Source organism: Oryzias latipes, chromosome 21 (assembly GCF_053564925.1).
Source record: "Oryzias latipes strain Hd-rR chromosome 21, Olatipes_Hd-rR_3.1".
Lineage (NCBI taxonomy): Eukaryota > Metazoa > Chordata > Actinopteri > Beloniformes > Adrianichthyidae > Oryzias > Oryzias latipes.
Window position 1 is genome coordinate 25,569,680 of NC_136257.1, and position 12,420 is coordinate 25,582,099.

At 39.7% G+C, this 12,420-nt stretch overlaps 2 protein-coding genes across 9 annotated transcripts in view; both read right to left on the reverse strand.

Annotated features, from left to right (window-relative positions):
* Positions 1-9,378, reverse strand: part of LOC101165268 (dedicator of cytokinesis protein 9) — a 93,323-nt gene extending 83,945 nt beyond the window's left edge. For 3 of the 4 annotated variants that reach the window (XM_011489823.4, XM_078939745.1, XM_078939742.1), the window contains exon 1: positions 8,830-9,378. In XM_011489823.4, the coding sequence (XP_011488125.1) occupies positions 8,830-8,949 (120 nt within the window). In that variant the 5' untranslated portion in view covers positions 8,950-9,378. The remainder of the gene's footprint in view (positions 1-8,829) is intronic. The other variant, XM_020713019.3, reaches the window with a different exon arrangement.
* A 1,940-nt stretch (positions 9,379-11,318) lies between these two features.
* LOC101165518 (FERM, ARHGEF and pleckstrin domain-containing protein 1) overlaps positions 11,319-12,420 on the reverse strand; it is a 56,117-nt gene continuing 55,015 nt past the window's right edge. For all 5 annotated transcript variants that reach the window (XM_078939746.1, XM_023950626.2, XM_078939748.1 and 2 more), the window contains one exon: positions 11,319-12,338. In XM_078939746.1, coding sequence (XP_078795872.1) covers positions 12,257-12,338 — 82 coding nt within the window. In that variant the 3' untranslated portion in view covers positions 11,319-12,256. The remainder of the gene's footprint in view (positions 12,339-12,420) is intronic.

The window sequence follows — 12,420 nt, forward strand, 5'->3', positions numbered from 1 at the left end:
TTAACCTAGGAAACTGGCCAAATGTGTGCTAATTCAGCCCTGTGTGACATCCAGCTGATCCTGTCAGTGACCACAGAGATGCAGCATCACAGGAGACGGATAAGAGACGACATTCTGACCAGATTCGGTTACTGAGTGTTCTGCTTACGTGACATTAAAATACATCACTTATTTACAGAGAGCAACATCAAGCAGGCGAACAAGAAAATTAGTAATTGCATTTTCATGTAATAGTATTAAATGTTGCTCAAGCCATCAAAAGCTCACTGACAGGCTTATTTTTTTTTAAAGAATGAAATAATTAAACAATATTTTTTTTACTTTATAATTTAACCCACATGTCAAATTTGGCTGCTGTTTTTTGTTTGTTTTGTTCTGAAATGTTTATCTTTTTTTTCCCTATTATTATTATTATTTTTTTTTTTTTTTAGTTAATTGCTGCTAGTCAAAATGAACCAAAAGAAATTGTCAAATTTTCTTTAAAAGAAAATTGTTCGAGTTTCTACCACATGAAATTCAGTTTTTAAGAAATTGTCATGTCAAACATTTTTTTAGATAAATGTAACAGAAAATATATACAGCATTTGGACAAATTTATTGAACTCACTCAACAGATGACAACAAAAAGATTTGGCATAAAATTTTTTAGCAACTTGTGACTATAATTTTGTTCAAATAGAAAATATATTTTACAGTTATTTAAAACGTTTACCAAATTTGATATATGTTTTTAAATAATGTAAAAAAAAGGAAATTGTACATGGAATTGAGCACAAATGTGCAAAAGAAACAATATAAAAAGTTGGTTTTAGTAGAAAAGTCTGATATAAGTTGAGTTACATCCTATTTAATTTATTTACTTTATCATATTCATTTATTTTTGTCAAAACACTTTTGCATTAAAAAAAGTCTGGATGGATAAAATTAGCTGTTTCTGTTAAGAAACACTGGCATTGCAGAAGAAATATTTAAGAGCATTTCAAATGAGGAAAACACTTGAAATGCACAGAAACTAAGCTCAGTAAATGGCAAATCCTTATAGAACACATTTCTACCTTAAGGTCCAATACTGTTACAGTCCTATTTACCCCTTCACTCATGCATTCTTACCCTGAAAACAGCCATGCAAGTCAGCAAACCGGGTTACGAAGAGAAATATGAGGTTTGGTATTTTTTTCCCACTTGAACCAACATGAGTCTGTAAAGATGGAACCAAACCTGCGATCAGAGATTCCCCACTCAACCTCTGTGCCAACCCATATTTGAGGAAATAAATTCTGGTCCAGACCAACAAGCCTGGTTTTACACCGTGAATTGTTTGTTTTGCCAGTTTGTTTTATAGGTGTGAAGCTCATGGACTTGGCAAATCCTGGCTCCTAAAAACAACAGCCTCTGTTGACTTTTAAGGAAACCAGTTCAGCAACAGTGTGGAAGCAAAAGGGACTATCCAGCAGCCCAAAGAGTGGAACTAAACCAGGAGACTTTTTGACACCTAGCATCTTGCATTTTCAGAAAAAAGTCAAACAATGTGATGAAAAGAAGAAGCTCAAATTAATAAAAGATAAGAAAAAATAACTTGTCTTATATGTGGTAAGGTATGGAGGTGATGGTACTAATCTATAAATAAAAGTAATTAAAACTAGTTTTATTAGCTAGTTTTCTTCTAAATCTTTTCTTCCTGTTTTACATTTCTGGGGGTAAATGGTCTGCTCTTAAAAGTGCAGTGTGAAAGCTGACCAGAATGAAAAAAAGTGCAACTTGTTTTTGGCTTCCTTGAACTGACTGGACTTTCCGGTTTAAAAAAGAAAAACTATAACTTGCCCCTCTATAAAAAAAAAGGGGGGGGGGGGGGGGTTGACCTTTAGCTGCCCTGAAATGCCCTATGTCACGGTGACCCAGTGTTTCCACAGTTATCCAGTAATAAAGACTTACTTGGTAGGAGGAGATTATTCCTTTTACCGGACATTTTTCCATATAATGACATGGATATACTGTCTCCCTTCTCCACTTGGTGCTTTTCAAGGTTTAATCCGTCGAGGTTAATCTGTGAGCTGCTGCACAAATGCAGTGCTACGTTTTCGCCTTTGGGGCTTAAGGCTCTACTGGTTTCACCTCTTGGCTGGAAGTCAGACAAGCAACTTACAGACATCGTGGTTAAATCGGAGCAGGGAGGCATAGCAGCAGCCACCTACACTGGATATATTCCCTTCACTCTGTTTCTGGCTGTGTGGGCTGGTCCATGTAAAGAGCTGTTTGTAATGGTGCCATTCATATGACTGCTGAATTCAGACAAGCTGCTGCTTGCATTCCCTCAGAGCGCTTTAACATAAGGAGGCTTGACATTAAACCCACGCGTTTACTATTATCACACACTTTCAAAAGCACGCTTGTATTGAATTCTAGTCCAACAACTTGTTTTCAGATACAAATCAAAAGTTTCTACTGTTGTTATAATAAAGCGCTGTTTTCCTAACATTTGTACAGATCCTGCTCTTTATTCAATTATGGAAGATGTGCCAGACTTTTATCTGTTTACACAGGAAGGCAAACTGGATTAACGGCATCAGGATCACAGGGAGAGAAAAAACAAAACAGCGCCGGAGGAGTCGTGACTCAGTGGATCTGTACCAGCTGGGTTTTGCTGACTCAAAAATAGCAACCGTAATGGCCTGGAAGTTGAAGGCAAAGCGCTCTTTGTGATGATGTGCTGCAATCACAGCTTTAAGGCGGGATGTGAGTGACAGCCGTGAGGGATGACAGGAAGCCTGATTTAGTGATAGTACTCAAAATGTAAGCCTTTCATAAGAGAACCTACTCTTCAAACAGAATAAAAACTCTAATTCCTCTCTTAAAGCATTTTGTTTTATAAAACAGATTATCTCTGCATCATATATTATTGGAGATAACACAGAGACAAGTTGGGTCCTGGCAGGATTTCTACCTTTAAGGAGCTCTGTGCGGCTGAAATGCACTTGCTTACAGGAAAACACCCACTTTCCAGGCTCCGCCGCAGACCCTCTGTTATGGTAACCTTTTCTGTGCTCCAAAACAACTCTGCTCCACCAGGCAGAACACTCGCAGACAGTGAGAAGTTTGACTCACTTATGCTCGGCCATAATTCACGAGACGGAAACTTGTTCTGTCTAGGAAAAGCAGAGCTCTGTTTGACACCAGAGGATAGGCAGGAAGACTGGGGCACTTCCTGATCGCTTTGCTGAGAACAACATCTGAGTCGTGCATTTTTTTTATGATGCTCAGGACCAACACAAGATGATTTACTTAAGCAGAGTAATGGGTTTGAAAAGACACATCCAAAAAACTGTTTAAAGACCCACTTGGGTGATAATTTTGTACCCACTGTTGATCTATTTTAAAAAGAAAACGGCACGCCCCCCCCCCCTCTCGTCCAAAGAGCATCGCCAGCCTCAGACGAGCAGCCCCCCCCCACACACACACACACACACAACCCCAGACACCCCCCCCAAGGGAGACCCGCCTAATGCTCCAGGCAGCCACCCACCCAGCCCACGGGAGGTCCACGAGAGAGCAAGGCACCCACTTCCGCTTAGGAGGAGGACGCCCAAGAGAAGTGGGGGTCCCCAAAGAGTTTTGTAAACATGGCCATGATCAGGCTCACCCACTGTTGGAATTTTACAGAAGGCCGGTGCTCAAGGGCAAGGACCAGAACCCGCGCCACATGGACACTGACACCCCAAGACCATGTGATCCCCGGCTCAAAGTCTAGCCAGAGATCTCACGGATCCCTGCATGGAGAGAGGGCAGCCAGGCCCAGGAAGCCAGCACCCAAGGGACACGGCCGCCTGGTTCCCCCCCGCCAGGGATGGGGTAGGAGACAGAAGATCAAAGTTCCCTCCTTCCTTGTATGTGTATTTTTTTGTATGTGTTGGAGTGTATATTGTTGTGGGGTAAAGGGTGTGTGTACTAAAGGGGGCAATAAAAATTAGCAGGTAGGGCACTGAGAGAACATCTTGAGTTTGATGGCAGTGATGTCCAAGTACCCCCCCACCACCAAGGGTCCTACATGTGTTCAAATATGTGTCTAATTGCAAAGTCAACAGGATGGAGGGAAAAATTAAAGAGCTGCTTAAGCTGAAGGCTTAGAGTTATGACATTAAGAGGTATTTTAACCATTTAATCATGAGCAAAAACATTTTAAAGTGCATTTATTATATTAAAAAAGTGGCAACACATCTTATTTAAGATTGGTATTTCATGAACCAATTCCTGCAGCTCAGTCATGGCAGTAAATTCAACCCAAACACATTTCCCAAGCAGTATTTTATCCATAGTTCCTGGCTGACTCGTTCTCAAAATAATATTTTATTTTTCTAAACTTAATGCTGCTCCCTCATATGTTGCAACACTGTCATAAAAAAAAAAATCGTAATTTTTTTCTACTCAATCCGTTTGGTTGGTAAGAAATCTTAAACTACAAGGAAGTGGATCATTGCATGATAAAAGTCCCAAAACAAAGATCAGGACTAAAAATAGAAAGAAAAACCTGTATGACAAGGAATGTCAGAGTTTTTATGGGTGCGTTTTCCTCCGGGCAACTTACACATCTTTCTCTTAAGTTAAACTTCACCAGCTCCTAAACCAGTTTTTGTTACCTTTGTTTCACTTTTACAAACATAATTTGAAAATCTGCCAGTTTTTGCTAAATTTAACCATATAGGAATTGGTTACTAAAGCAGCCTGATGTTTTCTGACCCATTTAATGCCCTGTTAATGCCCCCTTATAAGATTTTTTTACGCATCATTTACCATCATCTGCCAGCAACAAAGGCAGTTTGTGCGCACTTTGACTCGTATACCCAGTCCTTCTGGCGACAGGCAGACAGATCAGGGAATAAACAAGGAGGTCAAGCTGCTTAGGTCCCACACATTGCTGTAATCTTCTGAAAGCTCAGCCTTAAAGCCAGTCTGCTGAAAACACACAACTCTGATTCTTTTCATCTCTATATGTTGGTTTTGTGTCTATATTAAAGAAGATCGTCCTGATTACTATCAGGCTCTTTACCAAAAAAACAACAACAAAAAACTTGAATTTACACTTGGAATATTAAAAAAAAAACACATTACACAAACACTTCTGGGATTTCCAGATCTCTGGAAAGGAGTACAGTTTCGTAAACCAACTAAAGATTTGTGGCAAACATAGTTAGGGTATTTTCTGGAGTATAAGTCTTGTTCTTTTGCATAGTTTTGCCAGTGTAAGACTTATGCTACGTTCACACTGGGCAGGTGTCATGAATTCAAAAACACACCAAATGCAAGTTCTTAAACGCGCTTTTAGCATACTGTGTCACATTTCTGCTGCTACCTGATACCAGCACATGTATCTACAGTGGGAAGAGGTTTGGTATGAAATGTCAAAGTGGTGCAATAAATTGTAAAGGACGCCACCCATTCAACACTAACAAATCCAGGTCCCTGATTGGTTGGTAAAAGTTCAACTGGTTTACCTTTTAATGTGTGTTCAGTGGCATCGCATTTTGTTTGTAAACCCTAAAAACTGACTTACAAACTTGCGTAGCAATGCTTGAACACAAGGCTTTTGAATGCAGAAGCGCATGAAGGCCCTTTTAAAATTTTCAGTGGAAGTGGCTGCTGGAATGCACGGTTCTGAGCCCGGTGTGAACGTCGCATTATGCCGTGCTTTGTGGAGTTGTTCCAAAGTGAGGATGAAGAATGTAATGAATTGAAGTGATATACATTTCTTACTTGACTTCTTAGCACGTTGTATATGCTATGCTCAACCAAATGCTACTTTACTAAATTCCTCCTCTGTTTCATGAAGCTAAATAAGCATCAATTTGTTATGTTAGGGAAGTGCAGATGTTCAGTCTATTGTTATCTAGTCCATCATCGTCATTTGTCTTTTAAGATAAATTATCCGTACTTGTTCCCATATTTTGTCAAAAAATGTTCTCCCAAAAGTACGACTTATACTCCAATGGGACTTCTATAGGATTTTTCCTTCTTCATTTTGCATTTTTTTGCTTCTGCAACTTTTACTATGCAGTGATAAATAATCTCTAATTTGCCAATTTTAACATTCAGCATTTATCACAGAAAGGATTCAACAGCTAATACTAAAACTGTAATCTATTTTTACAGACGATCACTGCACTCTCTGAAGAAAAAAGAGAAATATATAGATAATGCCCATTTGAAATTAACAATTTATCCTATAGTGTTTGTAAGGTGACCAAGATTTTTGACAGGAGAGACATAAAAGCAACCCCTCCAAGCATACCAACAGTAAAGCCTGTAGCATACATGGATTTATTTCACGCTCAGAACTTGAAATATATTAGGAAAATATGTAGCCCTGTCATATTTTTAGCTATAGTCGTAGTGTTACTGCTGCACTCCACTTATGTCCTGCATACGTCAGCAGCTACATCCATTACGGAGTCCTCTATCTAATGTAGAGAACACTATACAGGATTTTAAATGAGCAGTTTGCAAATGTGTAACAGAAAATACATCACTGCCAGGTCAAGCCTGATGTGGAAACATTGGTTATCTCAGTCTATCACCATTAGGTGGCAGGCAATTTGGATCATTGATTATTGTGAGAGTTTCCCTGCAGCTGTTTGATCATCCACCCATCTTTTACTCCCGCTTTGTCCTGTGCAGGGTCACAGAGGAAGCCAGAGCCTATCCCAGCTACTTCAAGACAAAAAAAACCTGGACAATTTGCCAAACAGACCATCCAAAGGTCAGTAAATCTAACCGGGATTCACACCAGCTGACTCCTTCACCACATTCAGGTAAAAATGCTTAAAATCCTCCTAATTCTGTTTAGAGAAATTGAAGTTCCTCAAAAGCCAAAAACAGATTTAGAATTGATGGCACTGGTCAGTGAGCGAAACCCCAGTGTGTGAAAAAAGCCACTCACTCAGCTGAGAGCCGGGTTCTCCCAGCCCTACAAACTAACAATAAACAAAGAGGCTCCAGGCAGAGGGCAGGTCTGTGAAAACACAAATTGTTAAGACAAGGGACTTTTACACAGCTGTTGTTTGACTGCAGCACACTTGAGGACTATCCTGCTTGTTGCACAACATTTGGAAGGCTGAAATGGAGTCCTTCAACATTTATGTTTTCGGAAGAAACTCCATGACGGTTTGGACTACAACGAACGACAAGAGGCTTCTTTATGTCGCGAAACAGATGCAACTAGTCGTGCCGTGTTATTTACATGTTTCATAGATGCATTCATTGTTGGAAGACAGTCTTGTGGGGACTTACATTCTTTGTACTGCAAGACCCAGTCCGATGTATTTCATTTTTTTGGTGTTTTTAACATGTTCTGATAATGGATGCCATATGTTAAGAAAATTAAGCTTAAAACAGCATTTCTGAGTATTTTTTCTTTTTAATTGTTGTAAAATAAGAAAATAAATACCTCCCTGTCTGCTCCAGACGAATAGATCCATGTACATCTATGTTTTCTTTATTCTACCTGGCATCTGGATAAAACTGTACGGCTGGTTGGCTCCAATATTGCTCACCATTTTTTGGGGTTGTGAGGAGCTGTAAGCTAGCAGGAGAGTATGTACACAGAGAGCTCTCAGCAGCAGATAGGTGATAGCTCTGCGCGAACCATCTCTCCCACAACTCAAAGGTAAATTTCTAATGAACTCCTGCTGCTCCGTGGAAATTATGCCCATTAATGTGGCAAAAAATGGTTTTAACATATTACCACTGAGAATGCCTGGAAAATAGCTTAAAAATGATTAAAGTGGGTCTATAAAAACTTCAACCAGCACTTTAGAAGCCTCCATTAGAAACACATTGCAGAAGGCTTAACTTACAAATGATTTTAAATTTGAATTTGGAATTTAAGTCTATAAGGTTGGAAGTTTCAGTGAACTCATGTTTGTTTACTGAAGTTACTTCAGTCCTCAGGAAGCTCCCTGATTTCCCAACATGCACACTTGCATCCACCTCATCCCTCAGGCCCTCTGGCAGCATACCGGAGTGAGAATGAATAACTAATACGAAGGTGTGGCTGGATGTCTGGGATCCTGACTCTGGATTTTATTTCCCTGACAGAGAGCTTGGTAGGTCGGTGTCCATTTTGGTTGCTAGGCAACTTCTTCCAGGAAACCTGGAACAATCAGACAGACAGAGCCAAGGAGCACCCATCATCCTTGGAAACAACAGAAGGACTCGAGTCCTTTTTCCTTTTTGAACCTTTCAGAAAACTGATACAGCAGTGGTTCATTTACCGCCCCCCCTGGTGTTGGGGGGTCAAACTAATTCATCATTGTGCCCATGTAACTGGACACATAATTATATGCTGTGGACAGCTATTATGTCATCTCAGTGCACTTCTGCGAAAGTGGTGGCCTCATTGACTCAGCCTGTAACTATAAATGTCCACAGGTTCTTTACAGCTACAGAGAGATGAAGCTTTTTTTTTTTAAAAAAAAAAACAGTTCATTGATCACAATATTGTTCTTTTACAAACACACCTCCTCATTCAACCAAAACCCCACTTTCACACCTTACAAATGTGTCCCACGTGCTCCCACGCCTCCCTTCACTGACCCTTTAGAGTCAAAGGGGAGTTTCCAAATTCCTGTAAACTTTTTTTTTATAAAAGTTCTGTTTCTCAGGGAACAGGGTCTGGTCCTTTTCCAACCTTTTCCCTGGAAAGCACGTCCAGAGGAGAGTTACTCATAGCCCACTTCTCAAAGAAACGTGCAGATGTTCTGTGCGTAAAACTCTGGCGGCTGGTGCGCGTCAGAGGGGGCCCACGAGGAGGACGGAGGGGGGTTTGAGGTGTGTACTTACGACCAGCACGGACGTCCTCACCACCTCGGAGACGCTCTGCCTGAGCTCAGCCGCGGTTCCAGGTTTACTCAAAACTCTGGTGAATTTCCTGGTCTCCGGCTGCGCGACAGTGGCCATCATTACGCGCAGCTTTGCATCGATTCCACGTCCAATCCGCCCAATCCACGCGTTTTTGTCATCCACATCTAGAGAAAATCCATGCTGGATTCATGCGCTTCGATCCCTGCTAGTGCCCACCACTTCTCTGGAGTCGGGCCATCGCTGCCAACTTTCTCCCGCCTGTCGATTCAGTTTTGGCTCGTAAAAGTCTCCCAGTGCCACATTACTCTCTGGCTCTGCCTTCCTCTAGTCTATCGGGGTGGGATTGTTGCCGCAAAAGTGCTCCCTCGGGGAGAGTTTCATTGGCTGCTTAGCGGCCGTCAGGAGGTGTAGAATCTGTTATGTGCCGCGCGCACTCCGCCCCTTACCGGTTTAGAGGCCGGCCCACTCCCGGCTGAGAGCCGCGGCCGCGGCCGCCGCCGCGCCTGAACTTTGGACTGCAGGCTTAACAAGGAACGACTAAATCGAAGCTGTTAAAACCAAACATCCCAGCTGTGGAAAGAAGTGTCTAAGTGTCACTTCTAAACTCATAAAAGGATGTCTTCTAAGGTTTCAAATAACTAAAATATAGTTTTTCTTACCAATGTTTTGAATATTTTCATTTCCTGTTAAGGATACTTTTTCTAATATTTTGATTTTCTGTTTTTTTCTCAGTTCCACAATAATATTGTAGTGTAATTAGAACATTAAAAACTGAAAAAAGTTCTTGAAAATGCCAGGTGCTTAACTTTCTTTTTCTTTTTCTCTCTCTTTTGTTTATTTGGTATTGTTTGCTTTTAATTAAACGTTTGAGGATGACAGAACATTCAGTGAATTAACAAAAAAAAACCACAAAAAAAAAAAAAAAAATAGTAATTGCAGCTAGAAACACTTCACGATAAAACCAAATTAGCCCAAATTCAATGATGCAATACTTATTTTAGGGTAGACTTTAATCGTAAAAACCTTCATTCAAATAGTTAAAGGATTTAATGGCCAAATGCTACAAACTTCTTTTTTTTATTCATCTTCCCTTGTTGAAAGACTCTGCAGACACACAGCATAAACTATTTAGACAAACTAAAAATAACAAGATCTCAAAAACAGATTTCCAATGAAAATGAACTTTCTGAAGGAAAACTATGACAAATTCCACCAGCATTTTTGTTTGTTCATTAGCTCAAATAAGTTATAACATATTGTTATTAAAAATAGCAGTGCTGTGCAAAAGCATGTGACTGGATTGCAGCATTGAAAAAAGCTTGAATGATAATTACGGACATTTAAAGACCCACTCTGATTATCTTTTAGTCTATTTTAAGTGCTCCCAGTGGTCTGTTGGGAAAGTTTCTGTTGTTTTTAGCCACAAAAAAAACAAAAAACGTTGAGGACATAGTTTCTGCAGAGCGGCAGGAGTTCAAAATAAAAATGTGCATCTTAGTTGTGAGAGTTGTATGGAGCAACACCACCTAAGCTTTCTTTCACCCATAACTGAAAGCTATCTGTTTACATGCTCTCCCACTAGCATACAGTCTCTCACACCCAACCTGACATTACTGATGCAACAAAAATGGCGAACAACACTGGGGCTACCGTTTTGAGCCCTGATTCCAGCACGAGGAAAACAAAGACGTTCATGGATCTGTTGTTCTACAAGTGGATGCATCAGAATGGAGCAGAACAGGAAGCTTGTGGTAGTTTCATCACAAATACGATCTTTTTCAAAGTGCATTTTTTGGTCTGCTCCCGATTAACAACAATTTGAATAAAGAAACTCAGAGGCTTAATTTTCCTAATATATGTCCTCAATCATTAAAAAAATGCAGCCACAAGTTAAAAACACAATTTGCACATTGAATGGAAACATAAGCAGCAACTAACAGAATTTGTGTAAAGAGATTGTTTGCTTTATGTCAGTCAAATAGGCTTTACAAAACACATTTTTTTAAAACAAAGACTGTTCTCATTTCATTGCACTCACACCATTAATTATCGATGAGAAGAATAAAGGAAATCCAAACTAAAAGCAGGTTTGTACATAAATACTTTATCTACTTCTTCTTTTATCTGATATATATCATACATTTTCACTTTAGTCTGCTGAAAAACATAGTCATAGTTCTGGAAATTAAGCAAATTTTCATAATTTTGGGGTCCATATAACTATTCCAAAAGGATTAACTGGCTTTGTAATGATGATTAAAGTTCAAAATTATCAGGTATCCATCAGTTTAAAAAAAATACTGAACACTAAGGTCCTTTTGTGGTGATTAAAGGAAGTTTAAATCTTGAAAGCCCTTAGTTTGCAAATCTACAGACCACTGGTGCCACCTGCAGGTCATATCCGGAAACACAAGAGAGCCACACAATTCGACATCACCTTTTTCCAACAAAAACACTAGTCATACAAATCTGATTGAGAAATGTTCTTTTTATTGCTTTTACATCCAAAAAAATCTCTCATTTAGAATAAACATGGCAGCTTCAAGCAGAAGTGAGGGTTTCCCTCTCCTAACATTTAATTTCCATTTCTTCACGTCCATAAAAAAAAAGATCTCTCTCTCTCTGACTTCAATCACGCTCAGAACTGAGCATCAATATTTTTCTTCACACACAAATCTGAATGCTTTCATTAAACTTTCCTTCATAATACAGTGATTATGAACAAACGTCACATTGTTCTCATACAGTTGAATGCGTTTTCATGGAAGAAAAGACCAGCTAATAGTTTTTTTTTTTTTGTATTTAAGACAGCATTAGTAGTGGCAGCAGAAAACTCCGACAATAAAATAATTTCATCTTCCTGTTTTAATAGGAACATGATTTTCCTGGGAAAGATGAAACTCTTACGATCAAGAGTCTGTTGATTTCATATGATTCTAAAATCTTATGGCACAGAGTAGGATCCTCTAGGCGGCTTCAAAATCTCCGGATCATCGATACAAACCAATATGGCACTGAAGTTAAAGGACATTTTCAAAGCAGCCGTTTTCATTTCGGTGAACAAAAGGATGAACATTTATGAAAGTGTCGCAAGAGTTTAACATAAATGGGGGACAAAAAGGCCAAAATTGCTGTATTCTCAGTGTAAAAACAACCAAAAACTAAAACCAGAAAGATCAGAAGTGGTTTGCACCGTTAGAAAACAGTATAAAATGACATCCTTAAAAAGAGGTTTAGAGTTAAAAATGCAGTCTCTGATTCAGTCTAAACCAGCCGACGTTTAAAGCATTAAAAAGCTCCAAATGTGCATGGACGCATGTACAAATGTCTCCGATGGGAAAAGCAAAAAGCAAAATTCGGAGGGCAGACAGATTGGGCCACCATCTGGAGGAGAGTCAAAAAGATCTCAGAGAGGATGGGCCTCTTTGCTGTTCAGGGCACGACCACGACTTGATGGGATTGTGGCGCTGCGGATGACCTCCATCCACCTGTGGGGGGAAAATGTCTATTCAGTTACAAAAAAAAAAAGAAGGACAGAAAATACGCAGCAGAGAAACTCGTGAACCTCCA